We start from the raw sequence: 24507 nt of genomic DNA, 5'->3' as shown, positions 1-24507 counted from the left end.
GTATGACTTACTAAATAAAACTAACATTCCAAAACAAATCACCTTTTATGAAGAGTCTTCCTGAGCAGACACGGTAGCAGGTAAGCGATGAATCTATCGCTGAACAGCATCGGCAATGTGCTGAAAGGCAAGACTTGAACAACGTTTAAGCTTTATTTTTTTTTAATCACAAGAGTTAAAATAAAACTTCAGATGTTAAAGAAAAACGAAAAAAAACAACTTACCATTGGGCTTTTCCACGTGCAAATCGATTGATGAGGCCACAGTCAAGCCACACGTCAGGAAATCGATATCTTTTTCTATGCCGACTTCACTGAATGGACGTTGCAGAAAGATATTTGTTAATAGATTACCATCAAATAATTTCTACATGAAGTTTAAATATATTGCATTTTTGGTTTTGGTGTACGCCAGAACACGAATAAAGGTTGCGAAAGGTTGAATAAAATTCTAACTTCCGATCAAATTCACCAAAATTGTTGCCTCGTCAACGATATCTGATTGGATAACTACCTACTACACTGAAAGCTCAGTGAAATAAGGGGTCCATCAGTTTAAAATAAGGAACCAAAATAAGCGATCGATCTGCATTTTGACCCTGTTTCCCTGTGCCATCACCTCGCCATCACCTGGCCAAGCTATTCCGATTCTGACGAACCGACTGGATAAGGATCGAATTGAAGACGACGAGCAACGTCATGCAGTAGCAGCAGAACCTGTATTTCATTTCAGTGCTTGGCTAAGGTATCAAAATGTATATCATAGGTATAATTAGGCCTACATATACGAACGAGCATTATTTCAGCATTCGCGATATTTAAAGAACGGCTCACTCAGAATAAGGAGCTGACAGTGTGGCAGTAAAAACGATAAATAAAAAGCGATAAAAACTGATCGATCGGGCAAGCGTTTCGTGCACTGAATTCGCGGCCGACAGATGGCGGATTGGTTGGCTCACGAAATGCTTATTGTAAAGGACGAGATTGCGTCTACTAGTCCCAAGGCTTAATCACTCTAAAAAAATGAACGCCTGTTGCCATAGCAACGTAATCAACGTATAATAATCCAATCTCAAATTTAATTTGATAAAGTGAACAGTGCTGACAAAATTGAAGACGCAGATTTGAGTGTCTACGTGTTCTACGGTTATTCGTTCTTTTACGTTTCTTTGTAAAGGTCTCCAATAAATTAGTTATTGTGTTTTCAAATAAAGTTTAAAGGTATAGCGTTTCGTTAATTTGCATTATACAACTCACGTTTTTGTGCTGTCACTTGGAATTTTCTTCGGGAATAAAGTTCACTCGCCCTTGTGCTTAAAGTAACGTTATGTTGGTTGGGTTCTTTGCAATCAACGGCCGCTCCCATTATTTTTGTTAATTTCCTTGGCAATTACGAAACAGTCCATTAGTAGCCAACTTGACAAAATAATGGAACTCGATTGTGAAAAAATTTTGGGAGAAGGAGGTTGTGCTATTGTTTTTCAAGGTGTATGGGATGGAAAGCCAGTGGCTGTCAAACGAATTCCTACAAATAAGGTCGCAAGCAACGAACGAGAGGAAGATGCACTGAGAATGCTTAATCATCAAAATGTCATCAAGTTATTTCACGTCGAAAGTGACAAAAATTTTAGGTAATTAAATGTAGGCTATACTAATAGTTTTCAAACCATTACAAAAAATTTCTTTTCGAATATTTCTAGATATTACGTTCTTGAATTGTGCAACGCTTCATTAGCCAAACTATTTCTTAAAGATGACGATCCCAAAAAATACAGCGGGCCGATGCCCGCAGTTAAAGATGTACTTATGCAATTGGCCAATGGACTAGAATACATTCACAAAAAGGGATTAGTACATCGCGACCTGAAGCCTGAAAACGTCCTTATTTGGGTAGATCCAAAAACACAAAAAGTGTTGATGAAGTGGGCGGATTTTGGACTGAGTAAACGAGTCAACGAAAAAGGAAGTTACTCAATGCAGAGCGGAGTTAAGGGTACCTTGGATTATTCAGCACCAGAGATTTTAAAATTAATTGAAGAAGAAGAAACACCTACGTCTACAGATGGAACAACATCAACAAATACAAGAGGAAACATCAAAAGCGATGTATTTGCAGAAGGACTCGTATTCGGCTATTTTCTTTTGGGCGGTGTTCATCTTTTCGGTTCACGTTATAAAATTCAATCCAATATAATCAAAAAGGAACCTCCGAATCTGCCCAGTAAGTCAGTTTTTGCTAAAAACACGAAAAATAGTAAATCATTAATTAAATTTCATTTAAACAGAGATTCAATTTAAAGACATACGTACGCTGATCCATAAAATGTTGGAAAAAGATCCACTGAAACGAATTACTTCTTCGGACGTCACGCAGGAACTCCAAGAAATTGAAGTAAAATAAAAGATCGAGTATAGAGACATATAGTATAGGCTAATTGTTTTCACCCTTCAGATGTCAATTAACAATTCAATATTTGCCGAAGATACTTATCCGAGCCTGGAAGAAGTCGAAATACTGTTACAGAAAGAAATGGATATAAACTCTGTGGACGAAAAAGGGTTGACTCCACTTCTGCATTTGGCACTTCCCAAAAAAAAATGAAGGTGACAATTTAGTTGAAATAGTTCGCCTACTAATCACAAAAGGGGCAAATGTCCACTGCGAGACTGAAAACAAAATGAATGCTCTGCATTTACTGTGCGAACATTATAAAAATGAAAATTTTATCAATTTGGCAAAACTTTTGATTGAAAAGGGAATCAACGTTAATTGCGAGAAAAAACGATGGAATGCTCTCAATTGGCTGTGTAAAATGTATCCACATAACAATTTGTTGGAATTAATTACAGTTTTCATTGAAAGTGGAATTAAAGTAAATTCCAATAATAGCGACGGAGATGATAATGCTATAGTAATATTAGGTCAATATTACCGAAATGAAAATTTAATTGAAATAATTCAACTTTTAATTGAACACAAAATCGAAATCAATTGCAAGGACAGCAATGGAAATAATGTGCTAATTTTATTGTGTTGGAAATATCAAAAAGAAAACTTGTTTGAAATAATTCAACTTTTGATTCAACATGGAATCGACGTCAATTGCAAAACCAACGACAGATGGAATGCTCTTCTCCTCTTATGTCGTAACTATCAAAATGAAAATTTAATTCAAATCATTCAACTTTTAATTCAACATGGAATCAACGTCAATTACAAAAACAACGACGGATCGAATGCTCTTCTTCTCTTATGTCGTTTTTATCAAAATGAAAATGTAATTGAAATAATTCAACTTTTAACTCAACACGGAATCGACGTCAATTGTAAAACCAACGATGGATGGAATGCTCTTCTCCTCTTATGTCGTAACTATCAAAATGAAAATTTAATTCAAATCATTCAACTTTTAATTCAACATGGAATCGACATCAATGACAAGAACAACGACGGATGGAATGCTCTTCTCCTCTTATGTCGTTGTTATCAAAATGAAAATTTAATTCAAATCATTCAACTTTTAATTCAACATGGAATCAACGTCAATGGCAAGAACAACGACGGATCGAATGCTCTTCTCCTCTTATGTCGTCATTATCAAAATGAAAATTTAATTGAAATCATTCAACTTTTAATTAAACATGGAATCGACGTCAATTGTAAAACCAACGATGGATGGAATGCTCTTCTTCTCTTATGTCGTAACTATCAAAATGAAAATTTAATTCAAATCATTCAACTTTTAATTCAACATGGAATCAACGTCAATTACAAAAACAACGACGGATCGAATGCTCTTCTCCTCTTATGTCGTAACTATCAAAATGAAAATTTAATTCAAATCATTCAACTTTTAATTCAACATGGAATCAACGTCAATTACAAAAACAACGACGGATCGAATGCTCTTCTCCTCTTATGTCGTAACTATCAAAATGAAAATGTAATTGAAATAATTCAACTTTTAACTCAACACGGAATCGACGTCAATTGTAAAACCAACGATGGATGGAATGCTCTTCTCCTCTTATGTCGTAACTATCAAAATGAAAATTTAATTCAAATCATTCAACTTTTAATTCAACATGGAAGCGACATCAATGGCAAGAACAACGACGGATGGAATGCTCTTCTCCTCTTATGTCGTAACTATCAAAATGAAAATGTAATTGAAATAATTCAACTTTTAACTCAACACGGAATCGACGTCAATTGTAAAACCAACGATGGATGGAATGCTCTTCTCCTCTTATGTCGTAACTATCAAAATGAAAATTTAATTCAAATCATTCAACTTTTAATTCAACATGGAATCAACGTCAATTACAAAAACAACGACGGATCGAATGCCCTCACTTTATTAAGTGAAATTTATCAAAATGAAAATTTAATTGAAATAATTCAACTTTTAATTGAACACAAAATCGAAATCAATTGCAAGGACAGCAATGGAAATAATGTGCTAATTTTATTGTGTTGGAAATATCAAAAAGAAAACTTGTTTGAAATAATTCAACTTTTGATTCAACATGGAATCGACGTCAATTGCAAAACCAACGACAGATGGAATGCTCTTCTCCTCTTATGTCGTAACTATCAAAATGAAAATTTAATTCAAATCATTCAACTTTTAATTCAACATGGAATCAACGTCAATTACAAAAACAACGACGGATCGAATGCTCTTCTTCTCTTATGTCGTTGTTATCAAAATGAAAATGTAATTGAAATAATTCAACTTTTAACTCAACACGGAATCGACGTCAATTGTAAAACCAACGATGGATGGAATGCTCTTCTCCTCTTATGTCGTAACTATCAAAATGAAAATTTAATTCAAATCATTCAACTTTTAATTCAACATGGAATCAACGTCAATTACAAAAACAACGACGGATGGAATGCTCTTCTTCTCTTATGTCGTTGTTATCAAAAGGAAAATTTAATTGAAATCATTCAATTTTTTGTTCAAAACAATATTGATTTGAAATGCAAGAATAACAACGGAGATAACGCTCTCACGTTATTGCGTCAAAATGATCAAAATGAAAATGTTATTGAAATAATAAGATTTTTAATGGAAATGGGTTTCTCTATCTAAAACAAATTACTTCTTTCTTAGAGAATTACAACAGAGAAAACCACAATAAAATCTTGGAACTATTGAAACTACTTCACCACAATTGAGAGCTGACATCAAGTTAGAAACCCTCCACCAAAAATGAAATTTGATTCAAATTGAACTTGAAATTGCGTGCCTGTAAAATAGACCTACATCCACTTAAAAAATATTACTTTATTTTGACTTATACAATAATTTTATCTTCTAAGAAACATATATTTTTTTTTCTTTTTGAAAAAGTGGGCTTCCTATCAGTAAAAACATTAAGAACCGCATACAAAATCACAAATTGGATGTTATTTAAGTTAGTTTGTGTTGTATTTTATTTTTCTCAATAGCCTTGTTTCCTCTCGAGCCCAGTTTTTTCCCATTTGTACATTATTCATTTCGTACTTTAAATAAGCCATCGTTTGGGAATACAAAGCAGTGATTGAATATAGTCAATCTGAGGTGTTTCAGTATTTTCAAAATACTGAAACGTTCAAGTAGCTTTTTGACATTTCATAAAAACTAATAAGCTTCAACAGGAACAAGGAACAAGGGAACAAGTCTGAGCAAAAAGGCTCGCAAAAAGGGAACTTTGAAATTAACCGAATTTTCTTAACTAGCCTACCTCATGAGATGTTGGCATCATAAAGTGAAAGTTGCAAAGAATTAAGAATGACCTGTGTTAAAAAATTAATACTCAAACTTAATAAATAGTACTAGAAGACAGTATTATAACCGCTAAGATTATTACAGGGAATTCCAAACCCCTTCCCCTACCCGATAAAAACAAACAAACATTGAAACAAACAAATCAATTCAGCTGAAATAAGATCAAATTGAACATAACAAGTAGGCCTATAAGCTTAGAAACCGCACTTGCAAGTAAATTTTTTTTTCCTTTTCTAGTGGAATTTTAATGACATCAATCAAACAAACAAACGTGATGAGTGTTCAGTTTAGGGACTAAAAATGAAAGTAACTTTCTAACGCCTCTTACACGTTTGCAGTTATCAGAGTATGCTGTTATGGGTGCAGATGCATACAATTTACAGCACACATCCTCGGTTTTTCGGCAAGTGAAAAAATGTTCAAGGGAATCAAGGCATCATTTGATTAAATCTTAAATATTACGAGTTTTGATCCAGAACGGAGCTGCGTAGGTTTGAAACGCAAAAACAACAAAAATTGGACCGTTAATAATAGCCTATACACTGATGTTACCCTCTTGAGTTAATTCAACCTCGTTGTTTACAACGTTCCCGACCCTCGACTCTGCAAGTGACAGTAACCTAACCTCTAAACACGAGATCACTTATCACAATTACCCTACATTGACACTGTGTAGGATCACACGTTGTACTCCAAACTTGTTTAAAAGATTTGAAAGGTAAATATCAATTTAAAAAATATAACATTCGAAAGTTTAAGAAAAAAATATCATATTGAAATTTCAGATTCGAACGAGAAATTGGCACAAACGTCGAAACTTTTGTAGGAAATAAAAAATCGTCAACAAGTTCTCCCATTGAAAATGTTAAGAACGAGTTGAACGGTATTTGTGCCGTTTATTAAAAAAATAAATGCCTTTTAACCGCAAACAAATTAATAACTCTGGTATTCATGAAACACCCGACTTTTGGAGGAACTGGTGAAACAATTTTCTAGTAATAAGATTGATGATTCATTATTGAATAATAACGATGGAAAATATTCAATAAACTGTGATTGCAATTTTCACCTGAATTTTCAGAAACGACTCACGATTTTAGCGATGCCAGGACAAAAGTTGAAGCTCTAACTTTAATATCGGATGGCAATTTTAAAAATTCTAACACTAAATTTGTTTTAGATACAAATATGAATTAAAAAATACAAAAATGAAAAAAAAATCGAAAGATTTTGTTTTGCCTTCAACTAACAATAAAATATTTTGGCAGAGAATACTCCCTTACGGAAAAATCTCATCAAACTATATGAGAAATCATATGTTTATTAATGACATCAATGATTTTTTAATAATTTTTGATGATCTCATATATTTCTCATTAAATTGATGAGAATTTTCACCCTCATATTTATCATTAAAAGTGTTTAAAATATTTTTGTCTCATTTTATATGAGATCCAATCCGTAGTAAGAAATCAGAAAGAAATCATATAAATTTCATGATTTTACCACAGACTTTTCGCATGAGAAATATGCAAGAAACTGGTGATAAATAACCATAAATATCATGATATTTTCTTAAAATAAATCAGTAATATATCATGTATTCTCAGTTTTTTATCATTAATTTCAATTGGTATTTTGTAATGAGATACTTGTATAAAATCATGTGGAAATCAATAAAATGTCATGATTTTCCCGCAGTTTTTCGCATAAAAGATCTGCAAAAAATCAGTGATTATCAAGCAGGAATATCATGATATTTTCTTAAAATCAATAAGTAATTTGTCATAAATTCTGAGTTTTTAATCATTAATTTCTATTGGTATTTTGTAATGAGATACTTGTATAAATTCATGTGAAAATCAATAAAATCTCATGATTTTTCCACAGTTTTTTCGCATGAAAAATCTGCAAAAAAACAGTGATTATTAAGCGGGAATATCATGATATATTCTTATAATAAATCAATATTTTATCATATATTCTGAGTTATCAATCATTAATTTCTATTGATGTTTTGTGTTGAGATACTTGTATAAAATCATGTGAAAATCAATTTTACCTATGACATTATAAGATTTTTTTGGTTTTCTTTTATACAGTTTTTTGGCTTTTAAAAAAATCACGAAATTTATTATTAAATGTCTATCAGAAATCAAGTAGATTTAGGTGTGAGATCATGATATTTAATTATAATTATTTTGCATATTATCATTTATTAAGAGCTTTTTATCAATCATTTCTCTAATGCTTTATAGTGAGATTTTTCATTAAAATCATGAGAAAATCAGTTCCCACTAAGGAATCAAAAGATTTTTTTGGTATTATTTTTACCCAATTTTGGGCTTTAAAATCTTCAAATTCATAACAAAAAGACAGTAATAATCAGCTACAATTCAACAGATCAGATGTGAAATTATAACTATTTAATCGTCAATATTTTCTTATGTTTTGTAATGATGTGTGAAAAATCAAGGGAAAATTTCTACATATATGACATCAAAATATTTTCTCGAGGGGTAGTCAACTCGAAAAAATATCCGTACACCCCCGTATTTTAAATGAAAAAGTATGAAAAATATGAAAAAATATGAAAAATATGAAAAAATATAAAAAATATAAAAAATATAAAAATAAAAAACACACAATTTCCAAACTTAATATACCTAGATCCCACGAAATCATCATATATCCGTGTAAACAGAAATCAGATCACATGGGATAGGGATGTTCGACATGTTTTTTTAACATTTGTATCCATCGCGGCAACGCAGCAGTCGTTAGAAGTTTTCTGCTAGAGAGCCTAAGGCACATCTGCATTGTGCCTCGCTTTGTCCGGGTGGGTTTTGGGCTGGGGGTGAGGTAGGGTGGGGTGGTCGGATAGGATGGGTCAGACGAAGCGGGGTGCAATGCCTGAGGCTCTCTAGCATATAAAAACTTCCAACGACTGCTGCGTTGCCGCGATGGATGCCGCGAAATGTGAAAAAATATTTCGAACATCCCTATAGGAATTTTCTGGGAAACGATAGCTATTACTCCTATTAGATACGAAAACAGCGTTTTTTCTTTAAAATCGATACCATTTGAAATTATTTTGAAAAAATAAGATTTTTATAAAATCTAGAAAAATTGTGAGAGCGGTGAAAATTTAAAAAAATAGTATTTACAGGCTATATATAGACTATTACAACTTGAAATTGTCAGTTTTTACCTAATAACAACATCAGTCATGCAAATGACATGTTTATTTGGCAATAAAACCTCAATCATAGTACATTCTGAAATTTCCCAATTTTGGGAACGCTGTCATTTTTTTTACATTTCCCTATTTCCATCCATTCTACTCAGATAAATGAGTTAAATATGGATGGCTGCAGCTAGTTTTCTTGCTTTTCTAGCACAAATGGTAAAAGATAAGGAAAAATATGGGAAAATACAAAAAATATGGGAAAATACAAAAAATATGAAAAAATATGAAAAATAGAAAAAATATGAAAAAAATATAAAAAAATAAAAAATATGAAAAAATATGAAAAAATATATTTTTATTTAAATATTCGTACACCCAAATCATGAGTCGACTACCCCTCGTATTTTCTTGTATTCTTTTAATACAATCCTTAAAATATCAGTTAAAATCAGCAAATAAGTATATAGGCCTACCTGGAATGAAATATTCTGACTTTAAATTCTTTTTGAACTTTTACATTTTTTATTTTATACCTTTCGTAAATATATGGTAGCTATCTAATTCTCACAAAAATTACACGATGTTTTTATAATCACAAGATAGGCTGGGATAACTATTTTTTTTAACGCGCTAAGTAAATTTGAGTGAAAGTTCTATTTTACTCTGGTGTGTTTTTTTGTGTGTGAATTATTCTAAGTCCCGAAATCTGGCTTTTATCTAACTAAACTAACCAATTGATTATATGGTATGTCAAAACGCATCATAGAAATTTTTACTAAGTTTTTTCACGCGCTAAGTAAATTTGAGTGCAATTTCTATTTGACTCTGGTATGTGTTTTTTGTGTAAATTATTCTAAGTCCCATAACCCTGTTGTTATATCACTAAACTAACCAATTTATTAATTTCTACGTTAAAAAGCTTCTATTATAACATCAATTGGTAGGGTAGTGGTTAGCAGATTGGCAAGCCACCCTGGAAGTCGAGGTTCGATTCCTGGTCAGGGTAATTCTTTTTTCAATTTATATAATTAAAATCTCATTTAAAAGCGCTCAAATTCTCATTCAAATTTTAGTGAGAAAATCATTTACATTTTTGTGGAAAAAGAGAAATCAAGCGAGATTACAGTAAACCCTCAGTCAGAAATCATTATATTTACGCGACTAATCATTTATATTTAGATGAGAAATAACATAATTCTCACTTTGTTCACATGAAATTAATGATTAACGGCTGATTTTAAACTTGAAAATGTCCCAAATTCTCATCAAAAGTCATCAAATAAATGATATTTTGCTGTTAATCTCACCAAAATATCACGACAAAATGAATGAGAATTAAGGTTATTCTCATGTATTTCTTTATGAGTTTTAATGAGATTTTTCCGTAAGGGCTGCCGCCTCGTCAATTGGGAAAATGGCCGCCTTGTGCGGGGACCTCCATCAAATTGGCCACAAGAAAAGCGCATTGTTTTCCATCATGGGAAACAACAAAATCGAAACCGTCTACTGCGATTTTACTATTGCATCGAACGATTCCGGTACAGACCGGACTTATTAGAAAAAAATTTCCGAGTAATTTATCATTTCTTTTGAATGGATAAAAAAAAAATGAAACGACAGCTTTGCAAAAAGGGATCAGAATTTCGGACGTTGATTCTTTTCTCGTTGTTTCCTACGCAAAAAAAACGAGCAAATTCTCCACACAAGGTATTCCTATTTCATTCGAACTCGAGAGACTCAACATCGGTGGAGCCATGAACGGGAAAACAGGAAAATTCAAAGCGCCACGCAAAGGAGTCTATTTCTTTGCCTTTAACGGAATTGCGGTAATAACAACTGCAGAGGGTGGAATGAATGTGGCACTGATGGTGAACGGTAAAGAAGTCGGAAGGGCCCAGCGTAAATCCCATGTATAGGCAACGAATGGGAAACTCTTGCGCTCCAGTCGACGATGGACCTCAAAGCGGGAGATCAAGTTTGGTTGCAAATTCTAGTATTAAGCTCGATTATTTTGCATGATGAAAGTTATCATTTTACTCACTTCAATGGTTGGATGTTCCAGGAAGATATTTCTTCGTGGCTTATAATCAAATAGTCTTCCCTACATTGTACATTACATTTTTGTCACGGTGGAAAGTCAAAACGGAAATAAATGTTGCCGGATAAAAATCAATAAATTTTTGTTTGTGGGATTGAATAATTACGATATCCAAAGCAAAAAAATGAGATAGCCCTGAACTAAGACAAAACGGGGATAACAAAAAAGACTTCCATCGTTCTGACTAAAGATGAATTCTTGTGAACGTTGTAAGAAAGTTCGAAAACGCACAAAGTAACGGCGACAGTTGAAAGCAAAAAACGAAATTCCTGTGTGGTGTCTTACCTTAAGAGGACGATGATTGATCTGGATGACGCCAACAAAAGTAAACCTCTCTGCGTAGTGACATTACCGGCCTGGACAACTTTTTTTTTGACTTGATGACCAAATGGAGTTTAACTTGTAGACTCGGCAGGTATACCGAAGTTGTCCGATGTGCATGTGGAGGCAGAAGCTATAACACCACGCTGATGGATGAATGCAATATTGGTGATGTTCCGGAGGTCTTAAAGTGCCAGTCCTGAATGAAAACATAAATCAAATAAAAACGATTAATAACACAATTGATTTATTCTGCAACGATCAAATGTAGGATCAGCAACCCCCCTCCGCGCCTCACATGAAAAACCCACGATTGCCGAATCATATGAAATTTGTAATTATAAAGGGCTTGGTATGATAAGACTAGGATTAAATACTAACCAATAAAACAAGATTTTCCTCCTCCCTATAATAAAGGAGTGAACGAACTGGTCGGCATGCAACGATGCGAGACATCCACTCGGGAGACGAGTATACGTCACCAAACCAATAATAACTCCAGTCGCAAAGTGGCTTTTGTATAATTACGGTGACTACGCTTAACAATTACACGAAACGAAAGATTTTCACTACTTCGCCAAAGTGCGAACGCTAACTAATTTTTGTTTGGTGGTAATTTTTGTTGCCCTTCTTCGCCATACTTTTTGGCGATAGTGTAACTCAGGATGGTGCCCACGGCTCGATTGGAATTGACGACATTAACGGCGAAACTAATTTTCTGGCGGATTCTTTGATTAATTTTTGATCCAGGTGATTCTCAAGACCGAACTCCTGGGCGACGGATCCGCCAATGATGTTGACGCCCGGTCGCATGCTGAGGGCGCTACGTAGAACGGCGCCAAAGTACAAAAGTTTGGATTTTTTGGGACTGGCGGGATCCTGGGCGTCACGAACACGGACAAAATCGGTGCGTCCAATCAGCTGCTGGAATTTGACGAGTCCCAGCTTGGCCATTTCTTTGCGGACTTCTTTCGCCAAAAGGAAGAAATAATTGATGGCTTGTTCAGGCTGACCTTTAAATTTCTCACGCAGGACCGGATCCTGAGTCGCGATTCCAACCGAGCACGTGTTCAAATGACATTTCCGCATCATCGTGCAACCTAATGCCATCAGCGGGGCAGTGCTGAACCCGAATTCATCCGCTCCCAACACGGCGGCTACGATGACGTCAAACGCCGTCCAGATTTGTCCATCCGCCTATAGAAAAATATTTTTGGCTATTAAAATTGTGTCTGTCTCATTTGACCGACAATTTTGATTCAAACCTGAAGGACGACTCTTGAACGTCAATCGTTCAAGACGAGAGTTTGGTGAGTTTCGGCGATGCCGAGCTCCTAGGGAAGTCCAGCGTTTTTTATTCCGGTCCAGCTGCTGCTGGCTCCCGTTCCGCCGTCGTGACCGGAAATGGTGATGTGTTCCGCTTTGCCCTTGGCCACTCCAACGGCCACGACGCCCACGCCGACTACGGACACCAGTTTGACCGAGATGCGGGCCAACGGATTGGCGCATTTCAGGTCGTAAATCAATTCGGCCAGATCCTCGATCGAGTAAATGTCGTGATGAGGAGGCGGAGATATCAGGCCGACTCCAGCCACGCTGTGTCGTGTTTGAGCAATGTCGACCGTCACTTTGTAGCCGGGCAATTCGCCACCTTCGCCCGGTATGGCTCCTTGCGCCATTTTAATTTGCAACTCGTCCGCATTGGCCAGATAAGCAGCCGTCACTCCGAATCGACCACTAGCAACTGCGTGAAAAACAAATAAATTAAAACAAAACGAATTAGCGAGATTAAAAAAGAAGATTTAATTAGAAACCTTGTTTGATAGCCGAGCGCTGACTATTTGCAGGATCCACGTTCAAATAACGTTCAGGATCTTCGCCTGAAAATAGAAAGTGGTACAACGTGATTGAATTCCTCAATGATTATGAAATTCTCCGGAATGTCAACTATTACCTCCTTCTCCGGTATTGGATTTGGCTCCTATGCGGTCCATGGCTGTCGCCAGAGTCGCGTGGGCCTCCTTGGAGATGGATCCAAAGCTCATGGCACCTGTAAATTATTGGTTTAACATTTTCAAAATGTGTAATTAACACGGAAATTTACCAGTCACGAATCGCTTGACAATTTCGGAAGACGGTTCGACATCTTCAATGCTAACAGGCTGGCTCGACGCAATGATTTCCAGTTGGCCTCTCAAAGTGCATTGGCGCAAGCTTTTCATGGTGGATTGAGCGGAATCCTTTTGATCAACACAACATTTGTTAGCAAACAAAATCTAAAAGGAACAGAAATTAGGTGTGTACCTTTCCTTTCCGGCTTTTCAATCGGAGAGGATAATAAACTGGAAATCCGCTTCGACAGCCTCCGTCACTTCCTCACAGATGCGATCCAGCTGAGTGGTGTAGACCAGCGGTACGTTGGCCCCGTATGAAAACGCCCCTTTGATTAATCACTGATAATTGAAGGATATTAGCTTGATTAATTATCCAATGATTATCGCCATCAAAATTGGGACATGATTATTACTGACTAAGCATAAATTTATCACTGAGAAATGAATAGTTTTTCATTGGTTTTCAAATCATATATTCACTTACTTTTGACTGATTTAATGTGAAGTTTTCAATGCTTTTTTATTGATTAGTTTTTCAATGCTTTTTTATTGATTGATTTTTCAATGCTTGTATCCAATGACTATAAAATTCAAAAGCTAAATTTTACTATACTAGTTTTCTTTCTCTACCAGTTTTGAACTCCTGTTGGCGGTTTTCCTTACCCTTGTTCTCCTTTTTTATTTTACTTACTTACCTATTATCTGTTAGAATTAATTGTAGCACGGGTTGAAATTTCCCGTATCGGGACTTGAACCTTCGCAACTTTGAGTGGTAGCCAGACTCTATAATCAACTACCTATGACGTTGGACAATCGATAAATGTAGTCAGTTAAAGGATCTAAATCATACGTATCTATATCAGGCGTTGTGATAAACAATTTTTTTTCGAAGAAAAAGAAAAATGTGTTGGTGGTGTGTTTGGTATTTTTATAATCATTAAAAAATCTTTCACAAAATCATGAAATAACATATAAGAAAAATGCTAGAAATAGGATAGAGTCCAGTACCGAAATATTTGTCATTGCAAAATCAATTAGCGGATAGAAATTATAACCGAGCCCGAAACAAATCATTCATTTATCACTAGAAACATCATTATATTGTCATTTAGGATATTATCGTTTAAAGTAGGTCTAAAAATTATGGTATCTTCCTTCATATTTACGATGATTGCGCTGTTCGCCTTCGCCTCGCTTCGCTTTCGCGTTAAACCAAGACTACCACCCGTCTTACCATCATCATATGAAGAAGATACCAACTGAAATTATACTCAGAGTTATTTTCATTGATTCATATTTATAAGCCCCGATCTGGGATTGAACACGGTACCTTTCGATCCATAGGAGCGTGCGATAACCATTGGCCTATGGTTGCACATTAACCATGTAGATAACGCCGTATGTTTCTTACATATGGAAATTCACCCTTAATATCATTGATTTCGACGCAACAAAATAATATAAGTCAATGATTCTTCATAAGAAGAACGTGAAAAGCATTCCAAAGGCCTTTCAGTGATAATTTATTGATATTTGAGAAATCATTTGTAATGGTATTTCATTCACTATGTTCACTATTTAGTAATAATCGGCAATAAAGTCAATGAACTATCAGGAAAATATTAATCGGGATAACTAATGATTTACATTGATAATCAGTGAAAATCAAATGATTCTGGAAATCCCAGTCGTGATATTTGTCAACTGTGCTAGGCTGCTAGCCACTGAAATATCATTAAAATTTATGTTGGGAAAACTTAGTGATTTAAACTGAGCAGTATTCAATCAATCAATAGAAATCACTGGATAAAAAATCATTCTCAGTGATAATTCTCAGTGGTAATCCATGAAATATCACTGAAATCTGAGGAAAGCTCAGTGATATGAACTGAGAAGTAATTATAAAAATTTATAGCAAGCTGTATAAAAATCATTATAAAATCAAAATTACCGTTTGGGACTCATTGAACAATCATTTATTAATCATTGGAATGATTTCTTAGTGATAAATAGATGCTGATTATTGATTTATAGGTGTCAATGAAGTATGGCAATAAAATGATAAGAAATTCAAAGGTTTACTGAAAATTACTGAAAATGTAAATATCAGTAGAAAATCAGTAATTTTTCAAAAGAAAATATTCCATAGATTTTTACGTTATGTTCATTGATTAGTTCAATGACTAAGTTAAGTTTAATCACTGCAAAATACATCATTTTCTGGATCTAATGATAAACCAATGAGTTTTTTGGACTCTGTTCTAATTTTTGAAATATCTTTGATTTTCCAACGATTTGTTACTGACTTTGTAAATTGATTTATCATAGAACATCATCGCCAGTGATATTTGCGTGACATTCTTACTGACATTCTATGACATTTCAGACTGTCTATTGATTTGTTTATGATTTTCGTTGATCTGCAGTGATTTTCATTGACTCATTTCTGTAACGAAGCGTTGCTCCGCACAGCTGATGATGCTGAAACCTGACGCCGCCCGGCGCCAGTAATACTGTAGCTACTGTAGAACTAGAGCTACCCATAAATCGTGTGTAAATGTGTACGTTCCCATAGTGTTAGGCCTACCCCAGAATAGTATTGACAAGCGGTCATTCCACACGTCAACTTACTTGGGGGTACCCTTAACACAGGGCGACTATTATTGAATAATGTGCCTTTGTCGCTTGACTCTGCCTTAACTAGTATAAAAGCCCACCCAATGCAGTTCTTCTTCAGTCAATGCCAGGCCGTTCAGTCGGTCTAGTGTTGGCTCACTCCTTCTTGAGCTCAGTCTCTCTGACTCATTTCCTTAGTCAGTTGTCACTAGTTGTGCAGGCGAGATGAGGCCTCAGGCAGTACGCTGGGAGTTATTCCCCGTCTGTACACTGGTAGCAATTGGCTATGCACTGTTCTGTCCTATATCTGACCTTATTTGTATTATTTGTTGAATGCATTTGCCCGTCTCATGCTGGAGAAGTCTCGCACTCCACATGTAGTCACGTGAAACTAATATGATTAATACAGATTATGTCCCTTTTTAAATTCATCTTATTCGGTGACGTTTCGCAATACGTTACATTTCCATACGGGGCGTCGACCGTGATGTCAATAATTTTAGAATAAACACAACACATTTCTTTGATTAATTGAGAGAACGAGATTCAAGTTACGGGGAATCAAACCTTCCAGTCATTGGCGGAGCAGTTGACGATGAGTTTCAAATCATCCGGCGACAAAATCGGTTGTTCCAGGTACAAGCGACGGCATTGCTGATGGCTGGGCTCCAGGATATTGGCCTCGGGACCGATTGGACAAGCCAACGACATGACAATTCGTTCGGGAAAAGGATCGATCGGCGGATTAGTAACCTGAATGGAACACGTAATAAATTTAACTTGCCAGTTTAAAAATACAATTCAAAGAATGATCGATTTTACTTGAGCGAAAAGCTGCTTAAAATATTCGTAGAGCAGCGGCTGGAAGTCGTTCGGTATCCCATCGATCGCAGCGCTTCCTTCCTGTTTGACAACAAAATCGCGCGCACAAAATTCCGGAAATTGACATTTTCATGAAAATGTTTCGAGCTGATTCAATCAAAACTTACTTGTTTGTAAACATGGGGACGAGTAGTAGAGACAGAGATTCGAGCGTGTAGTTGAACAGCGACAGAATCTTCCAGATTTCTTCGGCCGATTTGAGTTGTGGTTCGATGGAAGGCGGTTGACCGTTTTGGCAGGAAATTACCGCCGACGTCTTCCTTATATCGTCCAGAGTGACCAGCTGGCCCAGCCAATCGAAATGTGGGCGATTGCGGGCGATACTCATCTTGATCTCGTGGTCGCCGATGATGACCCGATTGGCCGTGTCTATCAATAGCATCCGCGAAGGTTCTAATCTCCCCTGAAAGAAAAAGGTTATAGTTTTGGTCCATCTTTCCATCGATTATGTACTCACTTTGTGCATAACATCGGCAGGATCGACGTCGTAGACTCCTACTTCCGATGCCATGACCACCACATTGTCCTTTGTAACGTAGTACCTCGATGGACGCAATCCGTTTCTGAAACAACATCAAAAGAGACAAGAAATGTCAATGATCAGTCTGAATCGCTACTCGATCGTGGAAAAATTGGGATTAATAAACATCTGGACGTCCCAAGGAAAATTTCGACAAAGGATCGCATTCACGAAAAACATTTGTTCGTGTTTTTAATCAATTAGACAAAAAGTAATCTAGGATTTATTAGAAAAATTGAATAGGTTCTGAATGTATTTTTAGATGTTTTACCGGTCAAAAACAGCGCCAATGTAGCGTCCGTCTGTGAAGGCCATCAAAGCTGGTCCGTCCCACGGTTCCATGGAGCATCCAGCCCATCTATCGAAATCTTTCTTCTCCTGGTCCATCATCGGGTCTTGTTCCCAGGCTTCCGGAATCATAGTCATAATGGCCTATTATGGGACAAACAAAAACCGGAATAGAAAAATAGTGAAATAAACAATCCCCCCCCCCTTTTTTTGTTGTATACCTCCGGTAGAGATCTGCCTCCGGCGTGGACGAGAAATTCAAGTACACAATCGGCCGATCCAGAGTCGCTTGGGTTCCACGACGGGATATAATTCGGCCAGGGCTCGTTTACCAAAGCGCTCCGAACTCATCAAACCTTCGCGGGCTTTCATATAGTTGACATTGCCCCGGAGCGTATTTATCTCGCCATTGTGGGCCAGCATCCGCAGAGGATGAGCTCGCTCCCAGCTGGGGAAAGTATTGGTCGAAAATCTTGTGTGAACCAGGGCCAGATAAGTATCATATTCCGGTCTCTGTTATTTGGAAAAATCAAATATAAAGTATTTCCCCTATCAATAGGATTTATTCCTAAAAAGAAAAGTTTTCGGCCTTTTTTCAATAACTCACATCGAGATCAGAAAAGTAAGTCCAGACTTGGGTGGACGTGAGTTGTCCTTCGTAGACATCATCACTTTGTAGATCACATCTGGCGATAAACTGCAAATATAGAAGCGAGCCCCAGGCTGGGGAATTCGATGATTCACCTTCTTTCTCAGCACAAAAACCTTTGAATGAATAATAATAACAGGATTAATTTAGCCTATCAATAGAAAAGGTAAATTTCAATAGCGATACTCATCCGATAATTGAACTGTATAATTGACATTAAGGTTCGTATAGAATATCATTTGATTACACGTTTGAATAGAAAATTTTAAACTAAATTTTAAATTGCGATGGGAAGTAGTTACAGGGAAAATGAACTTGTCGGAATAAATTAGACTTTCTGAATAAAAGAGAAGAAACGATGATTTCCTTATTTTCGGATCATTGCCAAAAGAATAGAGCCATCAACTTCCCTATTCATCTATCCACTTTTCCCCCCGGCGGAATTATTGATCCTTTATACACGGTCGACTTGTGTACATCATCCCCGACGGAATAGAGAAAATCAGGACTCGGCTGTTAGTTAACTTTTGATTCAATTGGTGCGGCCGATCCTTGCAGGAAGGCAGTGAAACTTAATTAAACGGCAGCTAGGTCCACATTTAATTATAACGATGCCCCATTGTGAAGCTGAAATGTCATTCCTCGTTTCGAATCGGGACGTATTAATGTGTAAAACTCAATCCGCCGTGAAAGCCGTGAAAAAAAAAAAAAAAAAAACTTGAGATAAATTCGTTGGGGCAAGTCACATCGATTATCATCGTAAGACGTGAGACACTCTTGTACGCCTTAGTACTCGAGGGTTGGCTACTGCTGTAATAGACCGGTATGAGAGATGGCGAACCCTGAACGAAAGAACCTTTTTAATTAAAATTTTTTTTAAAGACATTTAATACCCTACAACTAACTCGACGGAGGTCTGATGATGATAACGACGCTAGGATGGCGAGAGAAGAGCTCGACCCCTTTTAGTAAAAACCGAATTGGTTTCTGCTGCATCGTGTGGCTTACAAAATAAAAACTAACATTCCCAAACAAATCCGAACAAATCACCTCTTATGAAGATTCTTCCTGAGCAGACACGGTAGCAGCTTCATCTTCCTTAGGTATTTATTCCTATAGGTAAGCGATTAATCTATCGCTGAACAGCATCGGCAATGTGCTGAAAGGCAAGACTTGAACAACGTTTTAGCTTTAATTTTTTTTATCACAAGAGTTTAAATAAAACTTGAGATGTTAAAGAAAAACGGAAAAAAAACTGACCATTGGGTTTTTCCACGGGCAAATTAATTGATGAGGCCACAGTCAAGCCACACGTCAGGAAATCGATATCTTTTTCTATGCCGACTTCACTGAATGGACGTTGCAGAAAGATATTTGTTAATAGATTACCATCAAATAATTTCTACATGAAGTTTAAATATATTGCATTTTTGGTTTTGGTGTACGCCAGAACACGAATAAAGGTTGCGAAAGGTTGAATAAAATTCTAACTTCCGATCAAATTCACCAAAATTGTTGCCTCGTCAACGATATCTGATTGGATAACTACCTACTACACTGAAAGCTCAGTGAAATAAGGGGTCCATCAGTTTAAAATAAGGAACCAAAATAAGCGATCGATCTGCATTTTGACCCTGTTTCCCTGTGCCATCACCTCGCCATCACCTGGCCAAGCTATTCCGATTCTGACGAACCGACTGGATAAGGATCGAATTGAAGACGACGAGCAACGTCATGCAGTAGCAGCAGAACCTGTATTTCATTTCAGTGCTTGGCTAAGGTATCAAAATGTATATCATAGGTATAATTAGGCCTACATATACGAACGAGCATTATTTCAGCATTCGCGATATTTAAAGAACGGCTCACTCAGAATAAGGAGCTGACAGTGTGGCAGTAAAAACGATAAATAAAAAGCGATAAAAACTGATCGATCGGGCAAGCGTTTCGTGCACTGAATTCGCGGCCGACAGATGGCGGATTGGTTGGCTCACGAAATGCTTATTGTAAAGGACGAGATTGCGTCTACTAGTCCCAAGGCTTAATCACTCTAAAAAAATGAACGCCTGTTGCCATAGCAACGTAATCAACGTATAATAATCCAATCTCAAATTTAATTTGATAAAGTGAACAGTGCTGACAAAATTGAAGACGCAGATTTGAGTGTCTACGTGTTCTACGGTTATTCGTTCTTTTACGTTTCTTTGTAAAGGTCTCCAATAAATTAGTTATTGTGTTTTCAAATAAAGTTTAAAGGTATAGCGTTTCGTTAATTTGCATTATACAACTCACGTTTTTGTGCTGTCACTTGGAATTTTCTTCGGGAATAAAGTTCACTCGCCCTTGTGCTTAAAGTAACGTTATGTTGGTTGGGTTCTTTGCAATCAACGGCCGCTCCCATTATTTTTGTTAATTTCCTTGGCAATTACGAAACAGTCCATTAGTAGCCAACTTGACAAAATAATGGAACTCGATTGTGAAAAAATTTTGGGAGAAGGAGGTTGTGCTATTGTTTTTCAAGGTGTATGGGATGGAAAGCCAGTGGCTGTCAAACGAATTCCTACAAATAAGGTCGCAAGCAACGAACGAGAGGAAGATGCACTGAGAATGCTTAATCATCAAAATGTCATCAAGTTATTTCACGTCGAAAGTGACAAAAATTTTAGGTAATTAAATGTAGGCTATACTAATAGTTTTCAAACCATTACAAAAAATTTCTTTTCGAATATTTCTAGATATTACGTTCTTGAATTGTGCAACGCTTCATTAGCCAAACTATTTCTTAAAGATGACGATCCCAAAAAATACAGCGGGCCGATGCCCGCAGTTAAAGATGTACTTATGCAATTGGCCAATGGACTAGAATACATTCACAAAAAGGGATTAGTACATCGCGACCTGAAGCCTGAAAACGTCCTTATTTGGGTAGATCCAAAAACACAAAAAGTGTTGATGAAGTGGGCGGATTTTGGACTGAGTAAACGAGTCAACGAAAAAGGAAGTTACTCAATGCAGAGCGGAGTTAAGGGTACCTTGGATTATTCAGCACCAGAGATTTTAAAATTAATTGAAGAAGAAGAAACACCTACGTCTACAGATGGAACAACATCAACAAATACAAGAGGAAACATCAAAAGCGATGTATTTGCAGAAGGACTCGTATTCGGCTATTTTCTTTTGGGCGGTGTTCATCTTTTCGGTTCACGTTATAAAATTCAATCCAATATAATCAAAAAGGAACCTCCGAATCTGCCCAGTAAGTCAGTTTTTGCTAAAAACACGAAAAATAGTAAATCATTAATTAAATTTCATTTAAACAGAGATTCAATTTAAAGACATACGTACGCTGATCCATAAAATGTTGGAAAAAGATCCACTGAAACGAATTACTTCTTCGGACGTCACGCAGGAACTCCAAGAAATTGAAGTAAAATAAAAGATCGAGTATAGAGACAAATAGTATAGGCTAATTGTTTTCACCCTTCAGATGTCAATTAACAATTCAATATTTGCCGAAGATACTTATCCGAGCCTGGAAGAAGTCGAAATACTGTTACAGAAAGAAATGGATATAAACTCTGTGGACGAAAAAGGGTTGACTCCACTTCTGCATTTGGCACTTCCCAAAAAAAATGAAGGTGACAATTTAGTTGAAATAGTTCGCCTACTAATCACAAAAGGGGCAAATGTCCACTGCGAGACTGAAAACAAAATGAATGCTCTGCATTTACTGTGCGAACATTATAAAAATGAAAATTTTATCAATTTGGCAAAACTTTTGATTGAAAAGGGAATCAACGTTAATTGCGAGAAAAAACGATGGAATGCTCTCAATTGGCTGTGTAAAATGTATCCACATAACAATTTGTTGGAATTAATTACAGTTTTCATTGAAAGTGGAATTAAAGTAAATTCCAATAATAGCGACGGAGATGATAATGCTATAGTAATATTAGGTCAATATTACCGAAATGAAAATTTAATTGAAATAATTCAACTTTTAATTGAACACAAAATCAAAATCAATTGCAAGGACAGCAATGGAAATAATGTGCTAATTTTATTGTGTTGGAAATATCAAAAAGAAAACTTGTTTGAAATAATTCAACTTTTGATTCAACATGGAATCGACGTCAATTGCAAAACCAACGACAGATGGAATGCTCTTCTCCTCTTATGTCGTAACTATCAAAATGAAAATTTAATTCAAATCATTCAACTTTTAATTCAACATGGAATCAACGTCAATTACAAAAACAACGACGGATCGAATGCTCTTCTTCTCTTATGTCGTTTTTATCAAAATGAAAATGTAATTGAAATAATTCAACTTTTAACTCAACACGGAATCGACGTCAATTGTAAAACCAACGATGGATGGAATGCTCTTCTCCTCTTATGTCGTAACTATCAAAATGAAAATTTAATTCAAATCATTCAACTTTTAATTCAACATGGAATCGACATCAATGACAAGAACAACGACGGATGGAATGCTCTTCTCCTCTTATGTCGTTGTTATCAAAATGAAAATTTAATTCAAATCATTCAACTTTTAATTCAACATGGAATCAACGTCAATGGCAAGAACAACGACGGATCGAATGCTCTTCTCCTCTTATGTCGTCATTATCAAAATGAAAATTTAATTGAAATCATTCAACTTTTAATTAAACATGGAATCGACGTCAATTGTAAAACCAACGATGGATGGAATGCTCTTCTTCTCTTATGTCGTAACTATCAAAATGAAAATTTAATTCAAATCATTCAACTTTTAATTCAACATGGAATCAACGTCAATTACAAAAACAACGACGGATCGAATGCTCTTCTCCTCTTATGTCGTAACTATCAAAATGAAAATGTAATTGAAATAATTCAACTTTTAACTCAACACGGAATCGACGTCAATTGTAAAACCAACGATGGATGGAATGCTCTTCTCCTCTTATGTCGTAACTATCAAAATGAAAATTTAATTCAAATCATTCAACTTTTAATTCAACATGGAAGCGACATCAATGGCAAGAACAACGACGGATGGAATGCTCTTCTCCTCTTATGTCGTAACTATCAAAATGAAAATTTAATTCAAATCATTCAACTTTTAATTCAACATGGAATCAACGTCAATTACAAAAACAACGACGGATCGAATGCCCTCACTTTATTAAGTGAAATTTATCAAAATGAAAATTTAATTGAAATAATTCAACTTTTAATTGAACACAAAATCGAAATCAATTGCAAGGACAGCAATGGAAATAATGTGCTAATTTTATTGTGTTGGAAATATCAAAAAGAAAACTTGTTTGAAATAATTCAACTTTTGATTCAACATGGAATCGACGTCAATTGCAAAACCAACGACAGATGGAATGCTCTTCTCCTCTTATGTCGTAACTATCAAAATGAAAATTTAATTCAAATCATTCAACTTTTAATTCAACATGGAATCAACGTCAATTACAAAAACAACGACGGATCGAATGCTCTTCTTCTCTTATGTCGTTGTTATCAAAATGAAAATGTAATTGAAATAATTCAACTTTTAACTCAACACGGAATCGACGTCAATTGTAAAACCAACGATGGATGGAATGCTCTTCTCCTCTTATGTCGTAACTATCAAAATGAAAATTTAATTCAAATCATTCAACTTTTAATTCAACATGGAATCAACGTCAATTACAAAAACAACGACGGATGGAATGCTCTTCTTCTCTTATGTCGTTGTTATCAAAAGGAAAATTTAATTGAAATCATTCAATTTTTTGTTCAAAACAATATTGATTTGAAATGCAAGAATAACAACGGAGATAACGCTCTCACGTTATTGCGTCAAAATGATCAAAATGAAAATGTTATTGAAATAATAAGATTTTTAATGGAAATGGGTTTCTCTATCTAAAACAAATTACTTCTTTCTTAGAGAATTACAACAGAGAAAACCACAATAAAATCTTGGAACTATTGAAACTACTTCACCACAATTGAGAGCTGACATCAAGTTAGAAACCCTCCACCAAAAATGAAATTTGATTCAA

At 35.6% G+C, this 24507-nt stretch overlaps 4 protein-coding genes and 1 pseudogene across 5 annotated transcripts; 3 read left to right on the top strand and 2 right to left on the bottom strand.

Moving 5' to 3' along the window:
• Positions 1-1187: 1187 nt before the first annotated feature.
• Positions 1188-3086, top strand: LOC124315987 (serine/threonine-protein kinase/endoribonuclease ire-1-like). Of its 2 annotated transcripts, XM_046781728.1 has the most exons (5): positions 1188-1630; positions 1700-2220; positions 2285-2391; positions 2452-2603; positions 2756-3086. In XM_046781728.1, the coding sequence occupies exons 1-4, from the start codon at positions 1428-1430 to the stop codon at positions 2599-2601; spliced, it is 981 nt and encodes a 326-aa protein (XP_046637684.1). In that variant the 5' UTR covers positions 1188-1427; the 3' UTR covers positions 2602-2603; positions 2756-3086. The 2 variants fall into 2 exon arrangements, with proteins under 2 accessions (XP_046637684.1, XP_046637678.1); XM_046781722.1 differs by having other exon boundaries at positions 2452-3086.
• Positions 3087-4085: 999 nt separating this feature from the next.
• LOC124319424 lies at positions 4086-11064 on the top strand (annotated as a pseudogene).
• Positions 11065-11871: 807 nt separating this feature from the next.
• On the bottom strand, positions 11872-13793 carry LOC124316585 (glutamate synthase [NADH]-like). Its single transcript, XM_046782607.1, has 6 exons — positions 13693-13793; positions 13493-13628; positions 13343-13438; positions 13203-13268; positions 12654-13132; positions 11872-12585 (listed from the first exon to the last, which is right to left on the bottom strand). The coding sequence occupies exons 2-5, from the start codon at positions 13608-13610 to the stop codon at positions 12723-12725; spliced, it is 690 nt and encodes a 229-aa protein (XP_046638563.1). The 5' UTR covers positions 13611-13628; positions 13693-13793; the 3' UTR covers positions 11872-12585; positions 12654-12722.
• Positions 13794-16688: 2895 nt separating this feature from the next.
• Positions 16689-18580, bottom strand: LOC124319266 (ferredoxin-dependent glutamate synthase 1-like; the record flags this gene model as incomplete). Its single annotated transcript, XM_046782838.1, is given in 8 exon segments — positions 16689-16871; positions 16941-17021; positions 17108-17403; positions 17458-17563; positions 17792-17952; positions 18030-18099; positions 18101-18321; positions 18416-18580. Coding segments are annotated over 8 exon segments (1251 nt in total), but the record flags the coding sequence as incomplete, so codon positions are not given.
• A 2100-nt stretch (positions 18581-20680) lies between these two features.
• On the top strand, positions 20681-22462 carry LOC124315967 (serine/threonine-protein kinase/endoribonuclease ire-1-like). Its single transcript, XM_046781712.1, has 5 exons — positions 20681-21123; positions 21193-21713; positions 21778-21884; positions 21945-22095; positions 22248-22462. The coding sequence occupies exons 1-5, from the start codon at positions 20921-20923 to the stop codon at positions 22259-22261; spliced, it is 996 nt and encodes a 331-aa protein (XP_046637668.1). The 5' UTR covers positions 20681-20920; the 3' UTR covers positions 22262-22462.
• Positions 22463-24507: the final 2045 nt, after the last annotated feature.

The sequence above is a fragment of the Daphnia pulicaria genome, chromosome 1 (genome assembly GCF_021234035.1).
Source record: "Daphnia pulicaria isolate SC F1-1A chromosome 1, SC_F0-13Bv2, whole genome shotgun sequence".
Lineage (NCBI taxonomy): Eukaryota > Metazoa > Arthropoda > Branchiopoda > Diplostraca > Daphniidae > Daphnia > Daphnia pulicaria.
This window is presented reverse-complemented; position numbering and strand designations above follow the sequence as displayed.